This window comes from Herpailurus yagouaroundi, unplaced genomic scaffold (assembly GCF_014898765.1).
Source record: "Herpailurus yagouaroundi ecotype Mexico unplaced genomic scaffold, PumYag 67690, whole genome shotgun sequence".
In the NCBI taxonomy this organism is placed as follows: domain Eukaryota; kingdom Metazoa; phylum Chordata; class Mammalia; order Carnivora; family Felidae; genus Herpailurus; species Herpailurus yagouaroundi.
Window position 1 is genome coordinate 813,747 of NW_024420490.1, and position 23,420 is coordinate 837,166.

The following is a 23,420-nucleotide window of genomic DNA, read 5'->3' on the forward strand; positions in this document are numbered from 1 at the left end:
CAGATCATCTCAGAAGTTGGCCTCAGTCAGGGGTATACCATCATGATTGTGGTGGGAGGGTGAAAAAGCCTGCACACATTCAGCACCGGCCTACACACTCACTCCAAGGTTCTGAGTTTCAGAAATGGTCAGCCTGAGAATTTTGGCCAATGCTGCCTTTCTAATCTGACCTCCTCATCCTACTCTAGGGAGCACTGCCAACTTGGAAATCATAAGCCACCAAGCCCAGTCTAGGAGGTAGGGATGCCTCAGCTTTTCCATACTCCTCCCCCCATCAAGCCTCCTCCCTGGGAAACAAGATAGAAAGCAGGAGAAAATCTTTATCGTCACTATAAGTCACAGCCATCATTTCAAGGCCTTTCACTCAGCCTTAGTCCAAAGGACAAGAATGGACAGGGTTTTCTTTGTTTTAAATTTTTATTTTGTGGTGGAGGGAGAGGGAGAGAGAGAGAGAGAATCTGTTGGCACAGAGCCTGATGTGGGGCTCGACCTCATGAACTGCGAGATCATGAGCAGAAACCAAGAGTCAGACAGTTACCCAACTGAGCCACACAGGTGCCCCAAGGACTGTTTTATTTAACTGCTCCTCCTTCTCCTTCCTTGCTCACAAGTATGAAATTTGAAGCTGGGTGGGGTGGGTAAGGGAAATAAAGAAGGGGAAATAGCACTAACTGCTGACTGAGAAAGCAAATCACAACTAGGGTGGTTAGCTTTCATCTTTAAACATTTATTTTCATAGTATCTCTGCGGCTGCGGGCGTGACTGTGCTGCCATTTCTTACTCGCCCGGCCCACTGTGGGCACTTTTTCAGCTCTCTTCCACATCAGATGTTGTCATCCGGTGAAATCATCATCCGGGAGTAATTCTCCTGATTCACTCCCCAGAGAGGGAGGCTCCCACAGGGGTCAGTGAGCATGGAGTAAAGCCAGGTGGAGGTGAGGCGCAATCCAACCACACTTCTGCTGCGTGATCTCGGCAGTTGATGAGTAAACTCAAGTTTTCTTATACTTAGAGTTGAGGGAACTCCTGGAGTCCTGGTGTTGCAAGCTCTTTGTTGATGGTGGCAGGGGTTTGTTGTTTGTAACAGCATCTATCAGCTCTCTTGACCTCCGTCACGACACGTCCGTTGTGCTCACTGCAATGACGTTCCATTTCATGTGAACTTAGCTGATGTGAATTTGAAATAGGGCCATGTAAAAATACTAATAAAGTCTTCATGCATGCACGGAACATGAAATACAACAAATTCTCCTTTACATTCATTCCTCCAGGGAAAATTGCCTTGAATTATGCAAGTTTTGAATTACATGATGTCTTCAGGAGCTCATCCCTGGCAAACCAATGTGACTGAGGGTCTGCAATCTGCCAAATGAGTGTTAAGATTTACATAAAGTGTCTCATTCAATCCTTCAGTGATCCCATGACACTGGAATCCTTGAGCCCTTACTTCAATAGGAGGAAACTGAGGTCTTTCGTTTTTTATTTAAAAAAAATTTTAAATATCTTTGAGTGAGAGAACGAGGGAGAGAGCGTGCAAATGAGTGGGGGAGCAGCAAAAAGAGAAGGAGACACAGAATCCGAAGCAGGCTCCAGGCTCTGAGCTGTCAGCACAGGGCCCGATGCGGGGCCTGAGTCCATGACCCGTGAGATCATGACCTGAGCCAAAGTCGGACACTCAACCAACTGAGCCACCCAGGCGCCCCAAGGAAACTGAGGTTTTAAAAGGTTAAGTAATTCCCCCAAGTTCATTGGCTGTTCAGCAAGAATTCAAATCCTGAATTGGCCTGGCTATTTCTTTTCTTTCTTGCTTTTCCATCTTCATATTCTCCCCCAATCTCTCTCTCTCTCCCTACCCCACCCCCACAGTGACCACACAAATATCTGTTAAGTGGAGGATCATCTCATTATCCCCCCAAAAGCTGGTGGTTGTCTTTCTTATACTGAGATAATCCAATTGGCTCTTTTCTTCATTGGGGTTGTTTTTTACACTATTGGGCAATTTGCTCCTGACTCCCACTCCCTTCTCATTTCTGCCCTTCTTTGAGAATATACTGCACTTGTTTCATCACTGAGGGTGCAGCTGCAGAAAACTGACTCTGGGAGAAATGAGTATTTCTGCCCTTGAGCTGAGAATGTAAGGAGGCAAGTGCAAACACAAGCACAGGGAAGATGACACCCCCTCACCTGGCTTCCTCCCCTTCCTCCAGATGCCACTCCCTCTTCACCTTGGCATCCTCCCCAGATGCCTACACTTGCAGAAGGCTGAGAGACTCGGGGGTGCCTTCCTGCAGGGTGTCCCTTTGGTGCCTCTAACAGTGGATATCATCTAATACTCCTTGTATATTCTGGGGCTTCCATGTCTACCCTTCTCTCAGCCTCTCCATCCACAACAACTTATGCAGGAAGTTGGCCTGCTTTGGCCAGCTACTTTGAACTGTTTCTCTGAGCACCATAAGGGAGAGAAACTGACTCACCTTTGGAAATGATATCAGTTCTCTAGGCCTGTGTGCCACCCAACGCGCTAACTGGTCCCTGAAGGTTGTTCAGGTCCTGTCCTTAGGAAAGTTTTGTGATTTAAGGAGTACCATTTGTAACTAGTTGCCTCCTGCGGATACCAGGCTTGGAGGCACTGCCACCCAATGGCTGTTTCTACAAACAGCACATTCACAAGAGTTTACTCCATATTTTACCCAGAACCCAACAAGAGCATGAGACATGGAGAGAAAATGGGGTGGGGTGGTGACGCTGGGATGGGCCAGGTGCTCAATGCTGCCACCATCCCTCTCTGCCAAGGAAATCTGATTTTCCTGGCATTCAACGGCAGAGGTGAGCTCTTTAATCGGGCCATAAAAATGGCAACTTGGCAGCAAAGTTATAAAGATAAAATTGTATAACACCATGAATCTTTGGTACTAGGATTAATTTGAATGCCTATATTTTTTCTGATGATATTTTTATATGACTGAATATAGGTAAGAGTCAAGACAGAATATCAAAGCCAAAATTCTCATTTCCACTATTGTTGATTACTAGTTGTATCAGATGTGGACATGCATTTAATAAAATTATTTTCTCCCCCATAAAATGGGGATGGAGAGGGTGGTGGTATACTTCACGGCACTGACTAAAAGACAAGTTCATTGGCGTTACCAAAGGCTTCTCTTCCTTGTAATGAAAGCACAAGTCAGGCTACTGTGACCAACAGGTAGCCTCCATTTCAACAGCTGCATTAACCAGGGTTAATTAAAAATCTGCTTTCTAAATTAGATAAGAAGAAACTGTACTGTACAGAGCAGAAAAGCTTCTTTTCTGGTTTAGCAACAGTTTGTATGTATAGTTTGCGAATAAACATTGACTCAAGCAGGTGGCTGTGGGAGACCATTCCACTTAAAGAAAGAAAAATATCTTAGTATTTTCAGATTGCTCTAGGAGTCCATTTTGTCTCTTTTCTTTTAAAGAAATACTACTTGGCTGATCGTAGTCATCTTTTCTCTCCTGTAGAGAGCTTCTTTCCTCCATATGTGTTCATAACTAGCCCTCCTTGGTTGTCTGCCGGAGAAATGTCACAGCTTTCTGAGGTCAGCCCAGAAGCTGAGAATGTGGATATGTTTTTGTTGACAAATTGTCAGATGAGCGTGACTTGCCCACAGAGGATGGAGAGGGCATCCAAGCTGTAAGGACAGTAAGGCAATCCTCATACAATGACGATTCACTCCTCTGTGCTGAGGCTAAACCCTGGGTAGAAAATGGCCCAACTCCTAAACAACCAGCCTCATGACAGGGAATACGGTGATGTTTTTGAAAATGAACAAAACAAATTATGGGACTAAAGTAAATGAGTTCATGGCTTGATTTTGCATTTTGAAACTGATCTGAGGATATAATAAAAAAATTAACTCAAAAAATTCCAAGACAGTGTTGAAAAGAACATTGAGGCAAAATACATCAAAGAAAGGTCAATACGATGCCAAAACAAGTGAGCCATGAGGTAAACTCCACTATCTAACTGATGTGTTCAAATGTCAGATAAACGTTTACTTAGTGCCATGAAAACCTAACCTACTTGACTGGCTCTATCTTTTCACCAGATAGATTTGCCAACTACATAAATTGTGAAGTCATGAGAATAATACATATTCTTCTTTCCCTTAGTGCAAATAAAGAGTAGTCTGGATATCATCACCTATAAAGACCAAAGCTAATTTTTTTTTCAGTTTGTGTTGTCCTTGTTTTATTCTGGTAGCTGATCCTTCATATAAAGCATGGATTGTGAAAGGAATTTGAATTTATATACAGCTTGGATAACTCATCCATCAACAGAAAGTATGGGGCACTTACTATATGCTCAAAGGCTTGTCCTGGGTGGCGTAGATACAAAAGACATTACTGGGTCTTTATCCTCCAGTATCATATACTTTAGTTGGGTAGATAAAACATGCATACATGAAGCAAAGACTAAACCGTATGATCTTGTTAACCTTAAGTGTGTAACAAAAATTCTAAAGATGGGCAAGACCACTGTTGACTACAATAGGCAGAAAAAGAATCACCCTGGAGATGGAATTTGAGCTACTCCTTGAGGAATTATCTGGAAATAAACAAGTAGAGGAATACCAGGAAGAATTTCTATGCTGGGAGAAATATATAGACCAGGTGTTCTCAACCTTAACACTATTAACATTGGGGGCTGCATAATTCTTGGTTATGGGGATGGCCTTTGGTTTAAGTTTATTTATTTACTTTTTAGAGGGACGGTGTGTGAGCAGGGGGGAGGGGCAGAAAGAGAGAGAGAGACAGAGAGAGACAGAGAATCCCAAGGAGGCTCTCAACTGTCAGTGCAAAGCCCGATACGGGGCTTGAACTCACGCGGCGAGATCATGACCTGAGCAGAAATCAAGAGTCAGATACTTAACTGACTGAGCCACCCAGGTGCCCCATGGATATGGTCCTATGCATTGCTGGGCATTTACAGCAGTTTTCTGGGCCTCTGTCCACTAGAAGCCAGTGGCAAAACCGCACTCTCCAGTGAGGAGAACCAAAAACATCTTTGGACATTGCCAAATGTCTTCTCAGAACAACATCACCCCCAGTTGAGAACCACTGGACTAGATATAAATACCTGGGTTTTGGGAGTTTTTGCTTTCTCCATCACAGAGTTTATCAACCTCAGAGTTATCGACATTTTGTGTTGGATAATTCTTCATTGTGGGGGTTACCCTGTACATTCTAGGACATCTAGCAGCATTTCTGACCTCAACCTTCGAGACACCAGTAGCACCTCCCCCTGGTTGTGACAACCCAAAATATCTCCAGACATTGCCACATACCCCCTGGGGTGCAAAATCACACCCATTTATGAACCACTGGGATTCTCAGTAGGAATGGACTTGGCTCCCTCAGGTGTAAGCAGAATTGCTTAAACAAAGTACAAGGTTCATGTTAGGAAAGAGTGGAATAAGATTGATTAACTAGGGTGGACACATGCTGTGCGAGATCTTGGATACTAGAGCCTGTAATAGGCAGCCTCGGCAGTTCTTAAGCAGATGTGTTGCAAAATGAAATTGGCGTTTTAAATTTAATCTTGCAGAAGCAAAAGGATAAAGTGCCATGGGGAAGAACTGAATACAGGGAGGGGGGCTCTGTCAGCAAGTTATAATAACCAGGTTTAAGTGTTGATGGCCAGGGTTGTAGTGACATCTTTAAAACAGAGAGAAAAGGGTAAACCCAAGGGTGCTTTGCAGAAAGAAATGGTGACCTTTTACAACAGATTGAATACTAGAGACTAAGGCAAGGAAAGAACCAATGGTGAAACTCTGTAAGCTAGTGGGAAGAAAGATTCGAATGAGATGAAAGGAAAGGAGGGGCATTTAATGAGTTTGATTTTGCAAACACTAACTGCAGGCATTTTAGAATTAGCACAGGAACGAGAGGTGAGAGGTCAGGACTGAAAGATGGATTTGAGAGTGTTGGAAAAACAAAACCCTTAAATCTCTGTGGTGCAATACAATGAAAGTTTATTTCTCAAACTATGCTCCACTGTAGAATGGGTGGCCCTGGGTCTCCTAGAGGCCCCAAAGTGGCATATATCACTCCTGCCCACTTTCCACTGGGGATCCTACTGGACTGGCAAATCTTATCTTACTGGTGTCCCAAGAAAAGGAAATGGAATTCATAAGAACTTGGCATGTAGTGGGCCAGATTTGATCCATAGGCCATAATTTGCTGTTCCCTGACATATGGGAATGATGCTTCCTGGCGCAGTGTGAACAGGGTCCTCTAAAGTGTAATTTGGGAAGTATCAATATACACCTTAATTATCCTTGGATCTTCTTCCCCACCTCCCACCAGCACCTATAACAGAGCCTTCCACGTAGTAGGCCCTCAATATTTATTTTTCTGAATTAAATATGCTTGGAAAGATACCAAATCAGTGAGTCATAATAGCATTTTGAGAACTTAATTACCTTTGAAAACTATTTTTTGCAAGATTGTACTAAAGTAGCTCAGGAAGCAAACATGTAAGCCCAAGAATCATAAAAAGAATGTGACAGGGGAAGATGTGAGCTAACAACATCTAGGGATGAGCAGCCAAAGAGAGAGAATCTGACATCAGAGCTGGGTAAAAGCAACAAAAAGGCATTTCAATCCTCAGAGGTCAGCACCGAGGGACATCACATCATATGTAATAGATGTCTCACAACACCTTCTAAATCCTTGTGAATAATGCATTTATTTAATGCCGGCACTTCAATGTTGGAAAGATGTTCATGATTTGGAGGAGACTCAGAGGCTAACCAAAATGATTAAGAGACTGAACGGACTCATTTACGAGCAGCTATAAAAGAAGCCAAATACGTGCTTGGCCTGCTGGTGGCCGGAACGAGACGGGAAAAAGGTTTACAAATTACTAAATGCTATAAACACCAGGAAGGGGAGGAATGATGGTCAGCTCTGTTGGACTTAGCTCTTGGTACGGACATATCTCAGGCACTGACAAATTCCTCTCATTATTGGGTCTTAAAACATTTACGGGCCTTCTGAATAATATATAACTGGGGAATGCTGTGATTGGTAATGTTCTATTATTACAAGGGAACAGGATTGCTCCAGAAGAGAAAATACAAGACAAATGATTGCTTATTAAGGGAAGAAACATTCCAGGCATGCTAAGTGTGCTGAGAGAATTAAAATGCACTAACGGTCCACTCCTAGAAATATCCAATACATGCAACTATGGGTAATGTTATACAGCACAAAAGTGCTGAAATTTAATACAAAGATGGAAAGATGGCCAGATAATTTCTTCATTCCTTTTGTCATGCAATCATTGATTTCTCCATCCATCCCACGTATGTAATGCTTACTCATTATTTGCCAGGTCCTGTGCTGGTGATACAAAGATTAATAATACACAGAGCCTGTCCAAAAAAAAGTTTATGGTCCAGTGGTGGGGTCGGAAGTTCATGGAGTGAGAAGGAACAGACAGGCTCAACAGAGGATGATGAGAGAGCAAAGAAAAGTGGCTCCTAACCCAGATGGGAGAAAGTAGGAAGGTTGGGGAGGCTTCCCAGGTAAGCCGGCATCTGAGTCAAGTCCTGAAGGATTCTGAGGAGTCTGTAAATCAGAAAGAATGGGAATAGGCATCCTAGGTGGGAAGGGTTATAGATTCAAATCACTAGAGATGACAAAGCGCTGGACCATTTTGTCACACTGTATGTGGGATTGACCAGTAGTTCAGGTTGACGGAGACAAATAGTGTAAAGCAGGCAGTAACCTTAAAATAATCATTGGAGGGGCACCTGGGTGGCTCAGTCGGTTAAGCGTCAGACTCTTGATTTTGGCTCAGGTCATGATCTCACAGTTGTGAGACTGAGCCCAGTGTCAGACTGGGGTGTAGCCTGCTTGGGATTCTCTTTCTCCTGCTCCCTCTGCCCCTCCCCCACTAGCATGCACATGTACGCCCTTTCAAAAAATTATAATAATAATTGGAATATATTAGAATTATGGGTGATTTTTATTTTCCTTGATTTTTCTGTCTCTTCCAAAATTGCTCCGTTAACAAAGTCACACCTTTATGTAGACAAATAATTGTAAACATTTATATAGCACTTCTTCTGTGCCAGATACTATTCTAAGCACTTTGCATATATTAAGTGATTTTATCCACATAACTCTGAGATAACTATTATTGTCCCTATTATACCGACGAAGACAGGAGGCAGAAAGAGGTTAAACAATTTGACAAAGTTATAAAGCCTCTGTTTTTACGTCGGCTGTGTTGCTACTAACTTTAAGTTAGAAGTCTATTTTCATATCATTTACTTCCATAATCCCACTTTAAAAATTGATCTGATAAAGAATCAGAGATACAGTCAAATATTTTGGGAGAAGAATGTTCATAGTCTCAAAATTTACCATAGCAAAAAAATAGAACTATAAATCACCTATATGTCCTATAATACAGAATGATTAATCATGGTATGAACTATTATGCAAGCACACTTTAGAAGAAAGTTAAATGAACTATTAACAATAGCCAAAGTATGGAAAGAGCCCAAATGTCCATTGATGGATGAATGGATAAAGAGATGTGGTATATATATATATATATATATATATATATATATATATACACAGAATGGAGTATTCTTCGGCAATCAAAAAGAATGAGATCTTGCCATTTGCAACTACATGGATGGAACTGGAGGGTATTATGCTAAGTGAAATTAGTCAGTCAGAGAAAGACAAAAATCCTAGGACTTCACTCATATGAGGACTTTAAGAGACAAAACAGATGAACATAAGGTAAGGGAAACAAAAATAATATAAAAACAGGGAGGAGGACAAAACAGAAAAGACTCATAAATATGGAGAACAAACTGAGGGTTACTAGAGAGGGTGTGGGAGGGGGGATGGGCTAAATGGGTAAGGGGCATTAAGGAATCTACTCCTGAAATCATTGTTTCACTATATGCTAACTAATTTGGATGTAAATTTTTAAAAATAAAAAATAAAAGTAGAAAAAAAAAGAAGAAAGTTAAATGATGTAAGAAATGCTCACTAAAAAGGACAAAGACTAGAATTTTCATATCCATGTTTATAAATAAAATTTCTTTCTTTATTGAAAAAAAAAAAAAAGGACAAAGAGAAATGTAAGATACAAACTGCACTGGCATAATCCTAGTAGTGTGTTTGTGTGTGTGTGGAAAGGAAATCCACTAGTCATACTGGGATTCAATTCCAATCTTTTTTCTTTTTTTAAAGTTGATTTCTTTTGAGAGAAACAGAGACTGCAGGAGTGGGGGAGGGGCAGAGAGAGGGAGAGAGAGAGAATCCCACACAGGCTCCATACTGCCAGTGCAGAGCCTGATGCAGGGCTCAAACTCATGAAACCATGAGATCATGACCGGAGCGGAAACCAAGAGTCAGACACTTAACTGACTGAACCACCCAGGCGTACCTCCAATTCCAATCTTAGTTCTTTCCTTTAATTCGCTTTGCAACCCTGCGTAATAATTTAACCTCTCTGTATTCCAGTTTCCTCATCAGAAAATGGGGGTAAGGGGTGCCTGGGTGGCTCAGTTGGTTAAGGTCCGACTTCGGCTCAAGTCATGATCTCACTCGCTGCTTGTGAGCTCAAGCCCCGCGTCGGGCTCTGTGCTGACAGCTCAGAGCCTGGATGGAGCCTGCTTTGGATTCTGTGTCTCCCTCTCTCTCTGTCTTTCCCCAGCTCACACTGTGACTCTCTCAAAAGTAAACATAAAGAAAAAGGAAATGGGGGTAATATAATTGTTGTAGTGGCTACAAAATTAATACAGGTAAAACGCTTACAATACAGGCTGGTAAATACTCAGTGTCCGTATTAAAAAAATTGGAAACCCTATTTAAAAACTAGAGCTACACATTCAATGGTACACATTCAGCTAGCAGTTTGATAGGACTTTGTAGTCTGGGGTCTAATAGGTTACACCATCTAGGTATTTTTAAAAAATAATTGGAAGTGAGATAAAGGGCACTTTCCATTCCAAGTAAAAACTATTTGCTTTCAGAATCTGCTTTCTCAAATTTTAAGATATACTAAACACCCGACCAACCAATGAAGTGTTTTAAAGTTTCCTTTTTAACCAGATACTGTCCTAAGACTAGAGCCCTGATGTTTTATTTGGGTCAAATATTCTTGAATTGTGACAGTTTTAAACTATTTAGAAATGTGCTTTCATGTCAGGATCAATCGAGGGATGGAAATTACAAACTGGTTTTTGAAGGGCCCAAAGCCATACAGAGCCTATTTCTTATCAAGGTTTTGGAATTACCTTAATTATACTAGTTTTTAAATATTAAGAAAAAAATAGAAGGAAATAAGCAATTTCAAAAGTTTGTTTTTTCTTTTTTTTTCATTAAGCAAATTCTTGTGGTGCTCTTCAGAGCTGGTCTCAGGGATGAGGTGACCGAAGCAGATGGGCTATACTGAGAGCGAAGGAACAAGGGCCTGGGGCCAGGGGCATGTCACTTTCACTGCTTGGCCCAGAATCTGCAAAGTGGAACGGAAAATGCTTAAGCACTCTCTTTAAAACAATTTTTTTTAATGTTTATTTTTGAGAGAGAGAGAGACAGAGACAGAGGGACAGTAAGCAAGTAGGGGAAGGGCAGAGAGAGAGGGAAACATAGAATCCAAAGCAGGCTCCAGGCTCTGAGCTGTCAGCACAGTCTGACGTGGGGCTTGAACCCACGAACCGTGAGATCATGACCTGAGCTGAAGTCGGACTTGAGCCACTCAGGCGCCCCTTAAGCACTCTGTTAAGGAAAGGACAGAAAATCCTTGATGAAGAAAAATGAGGTATTCTGCCTCTCACAACATTAGGAACTTGATTTCCCCACAAGTTTTCACGGTGGCCCCCCTCCTCTCTCTCTTTCAGGTCTCCTATGTCAAAGCGATTGACATCTGGATGGCGGTGTGCCTTCTGTTTGTGTTTGCTGCCTTATTGGAATATGCAGCAGTGAACTTTGTCTCCAGGCAACACAAGGAGTTCCTGCGGCTCCGGAGAAGACAGAAGAGGCAGAATAAGGTACAGTTGACCCTTGGCGCAGACAAAGTCAGGTAGAGCTTGAGGTAGTTAGCCAGGCAGTGTCATTCAGAAAATAGAATACATAATGAGCAAGAAGCTAAGGTTAATTTTTGTCCTGATTTGCCCTACTCTACTGAATTATTGCTCCGGTGAGTCCTTTAAAATGAGGGCAGGGTTGTCACATTTAGCAAATAAAAACACAGGACATGCAGTTAAACCTGAATTTTAGATAAACAGATAGCATTTGGTATATATATGCCCCAAATACTACATCAGAGATACTTGTATTAATAAACTGTTTATCTGCATTTAAGATTTCACTGGGGGCCCTGTGTTTGATCTGGCAACTCTAATTGGAGATGCTCAATTTGACAAAATTGCTTTAAAATCCTGTTGTTTTAAATATTAATAATTTGTGTGTATGTGACTTTGGGGACATAGCTGCCTTGACTTTTTCTTCAATTGCTCTGGTTTCATGTAAATAAGGCCCTGACCCACGTTGGGCACATCTTGATAAATCCAATCAAACTGACCTCGTTGTCTCGACTTAAACTTTAACGCATGAACCCAAATTTTACACTTTATCCAGAGGTTTGCGGTTTCAAATATATGGCTCAAAATCATTAGCTTTAGTGGTTCCCAAAGTTGCTGGTACAGTAGAGGTGTAGTAGAGGGACATGAGAATAGCCTGGAGGGGAGGGGGTCTTTCAAAAATCCCAAACCGTGGTCACACCCCATACCAGTTAAATCCCAGTCTTGGGATGGGGCACAGGAGTCAGGATTTCTGAAACTCCCCCCAGGTCATTTCAGTGTGTGGAAACGTTGGAGAAGCGTCACTCTGGTTTATAATCTAATTTCATACAGGACACCAGAAGGCTCGTGCTTATTTTGTGTGTCACATTTTGGGAGAGAAACATGCCCCTTGCTATGGAGAATGCTAGTGCCCATATAATCTTCGCTAGAGAACTGAATTTTAACTGGAGTTAAAATTTTACATACAGGAAATGAGAGAGAGTTTTCAAAACCTGTTCCCCTCAAATTTGAGAAATTAAACCTGCTATTAAACCAAAAATGTTTCAGTGTCAATCTTAAGGCTTCCAAATACCCAGATTCAAAGCTAAACATTTGTTGTAACTTAGATGTTGGTCACGTTGAGGAGTTTGTATGTGTACGAGCTCAGAGAATCCTGACCTCATCTACCAAAACCTTTCCTCCACATACTCTGGACTGGTATCTGGCTGGTTGCCCCGTTTCTCTTCTTTACCTCTTAGGAATAGTTTGTCCTACCACAGCCCAGGGAAACACACACACATATGCTCTTGCTCTACGTTGTTGAACACCAAGCCTTTCTCAATTTTCTCCTCTTCACCTCCGCGTGGATGATAACCATTTCTTCAACTTCACCTACAGGAGTCTAGCACAAAGTGGCGCTTGTGCCACCCAGGAAATTACTGGAATGTGAGGATTCAGCCCATAAACTGTATTCCCAGAATTCCCTGGCTTAGCATAGTAGATGGCCGCTGACTGCATAGTCTCCTAGAGCAGAGATGGAAAATGGGTTTCATCATGCTTCCCAATTCTGAATAATTGGTAGGACCGCCTTGGGACGCCATGTGGAAGATTCTTAGGCTGTATCTGTAGCTTCCCTCATCATCAGAATCACGTGGAACACTTGTTAAAAGTACAAGTTCTTGCACAGATTCCCAAACCTATGAATCACAGTCTGCAAGGGGAGGTCACTACAAATGAGTACTTTTCACAAGAGGCCCAAGTGAGTCGTATTACGAGAAGTCTGCAGAAACCTGGGCAGTACAAGAGCAGGTAGGAGAAAATAAGAACGATGAAGTAGTAGAAAATGTAGTTGGAGGACTCGGTGATTTCAGATTCATATAGGACTTTGCAGGCCAGTCATAAAGGAATGGATTTTATTCGAACTGACTGCAATGCGGGAATTAGTTTCAACATAGCAAATGTCCGCCTATCAAGTGGATAGTCCATGGGGTCAAGAGTAGCAGCTGCAGATCAGTTAGGAGGCTATTAGGGAAATCTTCCAATCCATGAGCATAGAAGGTCTTCCCATTTCTTTGCGTCATCTTTAATTTCTTTCATCAGTGTTTCACAGTTTTCAGAGCACAAACCTTCCACCTCTTTGGTGAGGTATATTACTCGGTATCTTATTATTTTGGGTGTAGCTGTAAATGGGATCATTGGCTTTATTTCTCTTCCTGCCACTCCATTATTGGTGTATAGGAATGCAACAGATTTCGGTACATGGATTATGTATCCTGTGACTTTACTGAATTCATTTAACACTTCTAACAATTTTTTTGATGGAGTCTTTTGGGGTTTCTATATATAGTATCCTGTCATCTGCAAATAGTGTAAGTTTTACTTCTTCCTTACCCATTGGGATGCCTTTTATTTCTTTTTATTGTCTGAGTGTTGTGGCTCGGACTTCCAGTAGTGTGCTAAATAAAAGTGGTAAGAGTGGACATCCTTGTCTTGCTCCTGAACTTAGGGGGAAAGCTCTCAGTTCTTCCTCATTGAGGATGATGTTTGCTGGGGGTTTTCAGAGATGGCATTTATTATGTTGTAGCATGTTCCCTCTAAAACTACTTTGTTGAGGGTTTTTTTTATCATGAAATGCAAGTTGTACTTTGTCAAATGCTTTTTCTGCGTCTATTGAAATGATCATATGGGTCTTATCTTTTCTCTTATTGATGTATCATGCTGATTTACTTGCAAATATTGAACCACACTTGCATCCCCAAATTAATTCCCATTTGACTGTGGTGAATGATTTTTTTCTAATGGATTCCGTTTGCTAGTATTTTGTTGAGAAGTTTTACATCCATGTTCATCAGGGATATTGGCCTGTAGTTCTCTTTTTTAGTGGTGTCTATCTGCTTTTGGTAACAAGGTAATGCTGGCCTCATAGAGTGAATTTGGAAGTTTTGCTTTCTTTTCTAGTTTTTGGAATATTTGAGAAGAATAGGTATTCAACAATGTAAGAAACAATAGGTGTTTCAAGGCTGTTGAGAAAAAGGAACACTTGTGCGCTGTTGGTGGGACTGCAAACTGGTGCAGCCACTGTGGAAAACAGTATGGAGTTTCCTCAAAAAGTCAAAAATAGGGGCACCTGAGTGGCTCAGTCGGTTGAGCATCTGACTTCAGCTCAGGTCATGATCTCACGGTTCCTGGGTTCGAGCCCCGCGTCTGGCTCTGGGCTGACAGCTCACAGCCTGGAGCCTGTTTCAGATCCTGTGTCTCCCCCTATCTCTCTGCCCCTCCCCTGCTCTGGCAGTTTCTCTCTCTCTCTCTCTCTGAAAAATAAACAAAAATTAAAAAAGAGAAAGGAAGACAGCAAGATAGTATGGGCACTGCAAAAAGGAGCAAGAAGGACATCTGAAATGGCTGATAGTGGTGGACATTAAGGGGAGACTCCTTAGAGATGCCAGCTGGCATTGGTTTTCACTGCTTTGTCTTAAAAAAAAATTGAGAAATCCAAGTTTATGTGTTTTGCCTGGAGATGTTGACTTTGACTATGCATCTCAAAATGGCCATTCAAAATATGAAGCTTAATAAACAAACTTAAGATTTTAGAGGGAGGTGGGGGACAAAACAGATCATGTTTGGACCTTTGCAGTTAAGGCTCTGATTTTCATTGACAATTAAATTTGGGGTGGGGGAGGGGGAAAGAGGAGACATTTCCAATTATGTATCCCTTAGGAAATGGCATCTTTTTCTCTAAGGCAGCACTTTAAGTCTTTTAAATTTAAACCATGGTAAGAAAAAAGTGGTAATAAGAGCTACCACTGATTGAGGGCTTACTATATACCAGGCACTGTTTTAGGCACTTTTCCATATAGTAATTGATTTAATCCCCACAACAGCTAGGGGCCTGGTGTGCTCATACAGCCCAGCTTATGGTGCAAAGTCCTGGTTTTGCCTGGTTTCCTGATAGTAACTTAGCATTTGTTATGGATTATTCATTTTAAACAATTTATTAATAGTTGCATTAAAATAAATTGAAATGGGTTTGGTTGACTTCCACTTTATACAGCCGGTTTCTGTCATGGTGTAATCTTCTGGGGGGGGGGGCGGGGGAGGGCGATATACGTGTCCAGTGGACAAGTTCTCACTTTAACATGTAGTAAAATCTTAAAAATAGCCATCACTATTCCTGGCTTCTGTTTTTGACCCTTACCAGAAGCAATGTCATATCACTTTCTTTCCAGGATAGCTCAAAGGGAGCTTGCTGTTATCAAAATGAAGTGCCTGGGACACAAGAGACTGGATATAAAGGGTTCTTTCTTTTGGCCTCTGTCAGTACTGGGACACTGCCATCCTGCTGGCCACTTGGGGTGCCAGCCTTGGTCCGTAACATGGCACAAAAAATCCGTGACACTAGTAGGCCACCACTTGGTGGGAACACACTGTTTGATGGACAAAAAACAAAAAAGACACGGAGCAGTCTTGCTGTTGGGCTTCTGAATATTCACAATTGAACGCTTTGGTCATTTTTTGCAGGATAACTTTATTGTTTGATAATGCATTTTTGTTTTGTAATACTTCACATTACAGGCTGAATTGTTTGTTAGTGCTATCTTCCACTATCCAAATTGTCCTTGTTTGGATAAATTACATAGTCATGCTGTCAAAGATGAAGGCAGTATTCTTATCTTCATCTTACAGATGAGAAAACTAAAGCAAAGGGAGTTTCGGGAAAATGCCCAAAGCTACACACACAGGCAGTCCGGCTCCAGAGTCCCTGACCTCAACCACTGTTGCCGAATTCACATTTTATATCTTACATTATGATCCAGCATCTTTGAGACACACACATACTTGAAACAAACAACTCTAATGCACTCTAATAGTCTATTCTGCTTTAAAAAAATTTTTTTAATGTTTATTTTTGAGAGAGACAGAACGTGAGTAGGAGGGGCAGAGAGAGAAGGAGACACGGAACCTGAAGCAGGCTCCGAGCTGTCAGCACAGAGCCTGAGGCAGGGCTCAAACTCACAGACCATGAGATCATGACCAGAGCGAAAGTTGGATGCTTAACCGGCTGAGCCACCCAGGCACCCCTGTCCTGTTTTTGAAATGCAGATGTGGTTAGGGTAAGGCGAGTGGGGTGAGCACACCAGTACAGGGTCAGATCCTGTTATTTAAAATGTTGATGTATTGTTCACTTTGGATTTTTTGCATTAACAATGAATTTTTGTTAATACTGCATGAAAATATTGATTGGGAGAAGTGAGGTTCTGGCACACCTTACATTTTGCACCTGAGGCCTTACCTTGCCCTAGTTCTGGACCAGGTAGTCCTGAACTACTCAATTTTCACAGACCCTAATAGGTTGTGGCCTGAGTTAAAACAAAAACACCATTTTTAAATGTTCAATATTCCCAATGAAAAAAGTCAGCTCTTTAATTTCCCAGTGGGTACCCTACCTCTCCAACATAATACAGGTTATTTAGAACATATAAGAAAAACAAGAGTGAATCACTTTCCAAAGTGACATTAGCATTAAGATTTATTCCAGGAACGTATGTATTGAGAGAACCGTGAGATGACATTTACTCGCATGGGAAGAATACCTGGTGTTTACTAAATGATCCAGTTTTAAAATGGGGTCACTTTCAAGGAGGAGCCAGGTACTTTGTGACTAGGTGTGTTTGCTTAGATTATCTTTTCTCCATCTCGAAAAGCAGTCAATTTTATCAAAGCAGAATTTCCTGGAAACAATCGAGCCCAGATCGTCAAGGGACACAACTTGCAAATCCCTATGCTGGGGCCAACCCGGGTCTATTAGAAGCTGACGCCCCAGGTCTACCGGCTAAAATCCTATCGTTATGTTACCTCCTGAGCTCAAGTTTTCATGACATGTGATGTTTCTAACAACTTCCCCACAAGAACTTTAAAGCCTCACCTGACTTTCTCCCTTCCAACCCCTCTTTCTTTTTCATATCTGGCCACACCACACCTGACTTTTGGCATCAGGCCTGATTTCAGTTATTTCCAGTTGCCCACAGAGCCCTGATTTATTTTATTATATTTTCAGAGACCAAACAGAAATGGTGGCTGCTTGAGAACATCGGTATGCTTGAGAACATGGCCACCTAATAAGCGGCCTTTGTTTTTAAAGTTTTTATTTTAATTCCAGTTAGCCAATATAGAATATCAGTTTCAGGTGTACAATATAGTGATTCAACACTTCCATACTACACCTGGTGCTCATCATGATAAGCTGCCTTTTAAAAGGAATGTTAACACACTATTTAGACTTCAACCTCCCAGGAAGAAAATACGGGGCTTCAACCTGATTAGACAACAGGGTGAAATGTGAGGGCCTGATCAAAAGGTCTTAGATGACAGTAAGTTGGCAAAGTAAAAATTCAGTACTCATTTTGTTGTGATTCTCTCCCTCCTCCTTATCTATACTTTAACTCTTAGCTACACTGCTAATTCCTCAAAAGATCATGTCCTGATCCTATAGGGCTGATATCATCCCACTATTCCAAGTACATATAGTACCCAATTTGTTCCTTTTCATAACAGGTGTCACTTTCTACCCACTGTTGCCCATGTTTTATAGAAGATTGGAAAGATATTGGGAGATATTACTTATGACACCTTACCTAGAAATACCTGAATCTTGCTCTCAACCAATCATCTTCTCCTTGACTTACTGAGTGGAAATAAACCTACAAGGGCAATAAACTATTTTTATCTGGGCTTTGGCCTCAAATCTGAATGCAATGCCCCCAGGAGGGAAACAACGTAGCTGAAGCCCTTGTCCCTTCACTCAGTCGGTCCAGAAACCCTGCACTATTTCCTCCCCACTGTTCCAAAGGCCTGAGATTTTCCCATTCCAATGGGACACGAGGCCCCCACTGGTGAAGGCCAGAAGACAAGGACCCAGAGCAAATGGTCACCTTGGAGTGGCTTATCTAAAACCCATGGGGTCTTCAAATGGCCACGGTGACACTCTTCCTCATTAGGGGTAAAAATCTCCTTCCTCTCCTCCTTGAGACATCCCTTCAAACACTTAAGGATGGTGAGTTGGCAGCTCTTCTCAAATCTTCTGAGCTAAACAGACCTAGTCCTTCCTGTAATGTGGCTTAAAGCCCCTCAGCACACTGATCACCCTTTTCTGGTTTGCTAGTGAGCACCTTGAAGTAGGAGTCACAGAATCTGAAAGAGAGCCCGGGGCAGGACCAGCATGTAACACAAAGGAGCAGTAATGTCCCCTCTTTAGCTGCAATTTTCAATAGAGTATTAAATTACAATAGTGCTTTTAAGTAGTCTATTCTATTATTGGCTCAGTTTGACCTAATGCTAATGCTTCTTAATTTCCCAAGTCTTTTTTTCCCCTATTGTTAATATGAATAGCTATCAAGTTATCTCCCCTTAAGTGCTTGCCTTTTACTTTTTAAAAAAAAAATTTTTAAGTGTATTTACTTTTGAGAAAGGGAGAGACAGAGTGCAAGCAGGGGAGGAGCAGAGAGAGAAGGAGACACAGAATCCAAGCAGGTGCCAGGCTCTGAGCTGTCAGCACACAGCCTGATACGGGGCTCGAACCCACCAACCGCAAGATCATGACCTGAGCAGAAGTCGGACACTTAACCGACTGACTGAGCCACCCAAGCGCCCCTTCACTTTTTTTTCTAATGTAAACAAACAACTTCAGATTTATTGCTATAAATTTCACTTCATTGAATTTGGCCCATTTTCTAGATGATATTAATCTTTTTGATACTGATTTAATCATCTGGAAAATTAGCTACCACTTTTAGCTTTGTAACATTGACAAGTAGTGTCAACACTCTTCAGCCAAAGGCCACAAGAAAGAAGGCTGTAGTTAAACAAGGTGGGTTTACTCTGCAGTGAGGGAACACACACACCAGGGGAAGCAGGGGGTGAGGGGTCCTCTGTAAATGGGGCGATTTGGGAGGAAAGTCTAAGGGAGTAGGGATTTGCTCTAGATTGGATACTGTCAGAAAACAGGGGAAATTCTATAATTCAGTGGGGATATCAATAACTTCTACCTATAGAAGGGCAGACTCATGTGAGGATAAAACTGGTAAAGACACAGCAGTCACTCACTTCAACCAAGAGCGGGACGATTAGTATTTTGTGGGAGCATAGGGGCCTTGTTTTTGTTTGTGCTTAGACCAAGTTAGGAAGTGGTCTTGTTTTGTCTGATTTTGTCATGGTCACAGAGTAGCCTCATCCGAGGTGGATATCCTAAGAGACGGATTCAAGTTTTGGAGTTGCGGATTTCACCTCCTAAGATGGCCTCAGCTGCCAACATTCAAATGGAGGCACTGTAGTTTACCAGTCCTGTGACCTTGGCGGGTTACTTAAACACAAAAACTTCTCTGTGGCTCAGTTTTCTCATCTGTAAAATAGAGTTAATAGTGTTCACCTCATAGGACTGTGGTGAGAATAAAGGGGGTTCCCGCGAGTAAAGCTCATAAAATAAAAACGCTGGCACGCGGTAAATTCTATGTTTAGTGATCATTTTGATAGCCACTTTCTCCACCACGACGTACCAGACTCTGGGTCATAAAGTTTTTGTTCAATTTACTGGGGAACATGTTCTACAGATCAAAATCCAGCATCTTCAAGTAGCCACAATAGGCTGCCTACATTTTCCGTCCCCCATTTTCATCCCTCTTGTCTTTCTTCCACAACGGAAAGTTCGGTTGCACAGCAGATGTGATCTCCGTACAGCTATTTTTATAATCAGAGTATTGAAATAATGAGTTAGTGCTTCTTCTAACAAGAGAAGTGGAAACAATTAGGAGCAAGCTGAATTCTTCCATTTTATCTCAAACTGATACAGGTTGTAGCTAAACTCCCTCCTAAGTGCAAGGGCACTTTTTCCAAAAGTAGAGAACCCATTAAGAACCTTCTAACCAGGGTGCCTGGGTGGTTAAGTTGATTAAGCACCCAACTCTTGATTTCGGCTCAGGTCATGATCTCAGGTAATGATCTCCTGGTAAGTGAGTTTCTACTGAGCAACCCCCCCCCCCCCCCTCAAAATAAACTTAAAAAAAAAAAAAAAAGCCTTCTAACCCAGTAAGAATGTAAATGGGAGTTTGAAAGGCCACTATTGAAATGCAGATGTTTATACCACTAAACCTAATCAAATACACAAATCTAAGCAAATGAGCCCGCTGACCTATATAAGTAGAATAGGATCCACCTTTGAGAATCTTGCTCAAGGTCTGTCATCTTTTTCTCTTCCCCTCCAAAGGCTGAGTAGTGGTTCTCAGCCTGAGCAATTTTGCACCCCAAGGGGCAGTAGAGGCCAGGATGCTGTTAAACATCCTTACAGTGTACAAGATAGCCCCCCCCACCACCAGAAAATGAAAAATTATCTAGCCCCGAATGTTGATAGTGCCATGGTAGAAGAAACCCTGGTTTAGAACATTGCTAAGACTGTTTCGTATCGAGAAGTATATCCTAATTTTTTGTTTCTTATTTGCAAGGGAGACACGGTTTACATACATCTGCCCACTCAGTCAGGGGAGTACTTTCGGTTCTGCTAACCTCAGAGTCCATTCCTCCAAGGTTCGTATGTAGGCAGGGCTCACTGGGCGATGGCCAATGCTTTCCCTTACATTAGAAAAAGGCAAATTCTATCCAGCAGCCTACCATTGACATTTTGATTTATTCAAATACCCCACGGAGTATGAAAGAAAACACCATCTGATTGGCTACATTAAAACATAAATCACATGGATCCACACAGCCTATGATGCTACGCACGGCTTCATACAGGAAGTGAGACAGGGCCCTTATCTGGGAAATGTTAGGTTCACACCCTGAATATCCAAATTCTGGGCGATGAAGATGCTTGCATGTGGGCAGGAAAAAATTAAGTTCTTTATCACACCTATTTAGAGAATGCTCAGTGGTGTGAACAGTCACAATGAAAGCTTATTTTTGAGATTACCGGGCCAACAGGCACACACAATGATGTTGAGTGTTAGGGAGCGCAGTAGGTGTTAAAGAGACCGACAATTTCAACCATTCTAGAAAGAATCTACGAGGAACTCGTAAGCTGGCTCAGTTACTAAAACCGTGAGTAGGCATATAAGAATCTTCACCACTTGGACCAGCGATAGGCACAGGGATTGAGACTAACCAGTAACCAACACACTCGCCCGCTTGCAGACGGGACCGAGTAGTTCGCAGCCTGCCGCTGGAGTATGGGCTACCTGCTGATCTGCTCTAGATCAGTCCCGCTCGAACTCTGGTTTGCGTGAGGATCCCCTGCCGGCCTAGGTAAAACAGAGGCTCCTGGAAGCCAGCCCCAAGCTGGACTCAGCCGGTCAGAGCTTGGGACATTTCTAACACGGCGTTCAGTAATGAAGATGCTGGGATCACTTCACACCCTTGTTACTAGTGTGTGCATAGTCATGTCAAAGACACGAACCCCGGCGACTCCCTGTTGAAAAACTAGCCATTAAAAGATTGACAGGAAATATTTCATGAAGACATTTTAGCCTGGAAATCCCTACAGGTCTCTCCCTTTTCCTTGTCCTTGAGAAGGAAACTCCAGGGTCTTAGCTTTTAGCTTTTTTTCTTTTTCTTTCAAGAATACAGGGAAGCAGTACATGTGCTCTTTTGTCCTTTAGCATTTGCCCCGATATTGTGCCACGTGTTTGTACAAGGTGTTTAAACAGGATTTTGTAGATCATTAATTAAGGTAACAACTGCTTCCTTAGCAAGCAGGATGTTGAAGAGGTTGTAACTGCTTCCCCAGGGAGCTAGAACGCGCATTCGTTCTTTGTCTTAAAGGTTGAGGAGTTTAGATGAAGCTTTAACAGGCCTGTGTGGATTCGGAGTTCGGACTTAATTGTGAAAGCCAGCAAGAATAAATAAATGTCACGGTAGTTTGCAATTCCCATACACCACCAGGCTAGAGAGCTGGTACTTGTCAGGACACAGAGGCCTGAAATGTTTTTGAGGTGTTTTTCTTCCAAGCTTGTTCCATTTTGCTAGGTATTATGACAGACTTATTTTAAGGCTTGCAATATGGAATTCTCCTTTGCAAGAAGCAAAAAGTGATGTGCAGAAGAAGCCTTACAAATGAAATGCCTATCTTTTTAGTATCTCCAATTCTTTTTTTCCATCTCAGACTATTTACCGTTATCTCCATTTTCTTTACGTTCCTTCCTACTATGTCCTGTTTCTCTGTCTTGGATTTTCTTTGTCATTTTCTTTCCCTCACTCTCAACGTCATCTCTTCAGACTATCTCATTTTATTCATTCATTCACTCATTCGGTGTAAACGTGTCACACGCCTACTACAAGCCATCCACAGAGTCCAGCAGATTCTGCCCTGGGGATGCTCACAGCCCAGGGAGAGCTAGACTGATAAGCAGACACACCTTCCGTGTACCTATGACAGGTATTGTGATAGAGGCCAGAGGACTGCTATGGGAACACACTGGGGGTGGCTCTGTGGTAAACACTGTCAATGCTCCACCCATTTTTCCCATGGCACTCCTGCTTTCTATATACAATGATGGCTTCCTACTATAAGCTTCACTCTGTCATGGCATGGAGAAGACGGGTCTTTGGCCCCGGAAGCATGCTCAACTTCTGCAGGGCATGCTGGAAATACTGAGACCTTACTCCAGGAACAACTCTCTGCCAACAATAGTTGGGGGCTGGAGATAAATATCCCACCTTCCTTGTCCCTCTGAGGTATGTTCTATACTGGTTCCCAGTGGGATTGAGCCCATCACCCACACTCTAACCTGATTACCAATGCCCCTTAAATTGATATGGTTTCTTTCCCTGCCTCACTTTCCCACTCCCTACTGGTGCCTCTTGAGATCACCTCCCAAATAAACTACATGCACTCAAATCCTTGTCTCAGGGCCTTCTAGAAAAAGCCAGCTAAGACAAGCACCAAACCAATGCCTGTGCTCCCTCAGAGATAAGTAACAAGACAAGAGCCTGGACAGCTGAGCAGGTCCTAGGCAAGGAAAGACTCTGCACCATGCTAAGAAGGCTGGGCTTCCTCCTCAAGGCAATGGGGAGACAAAAATACGGCTCCTGTGAAGGTCCAAGAGGGGGTAGCAATGGCTATATAACATAAAAAGGAGATGAGTAAGAATGAAAGGACACTTTATATATAAATGAAAGCGTGACCAATACAGGAGTTACCACTTTTTTTTTTTTTTTTGCAATAAAAGTTACCTCAGGTCTGTAAACATCAATTATACTTTATATTTCTAGAATCATCAAACTTAGCTGCAGCTCCAGTTTTGCAGATAGACCCTTTTGAGAGATTTGCTACAAAAAATTTTAAAAGGGAATTCAATG

General features: G+C 42.1%; 1 protein-coding gene across 4 annotated transcripts in view; it reads left to right on the forward strand.

Annotated features, from left to right (window-relative positions):
- The window catches only part of GLRA2 (glycine receptor alpha 2), a 176,297-nt gene that overhangs the window by 128,870 nt on the left and 24,007 nt on the right, over positions 1-23,420 (forward strand). For all 4 annotated transcript variants that reach the window (XM_040468234.1, XM_040468233.1, XM_040468235.1 and 1 more), the window contains one exon: positions 10,917-11,066. In XM_040468234.1, coding sequence (XP_040324168.1) covers positions 10,917-11,066 — 150 coding nt within the window. The remainder of the gene's footprint in view (positions 1-10,916; positions 11,067-23,420) is intronic.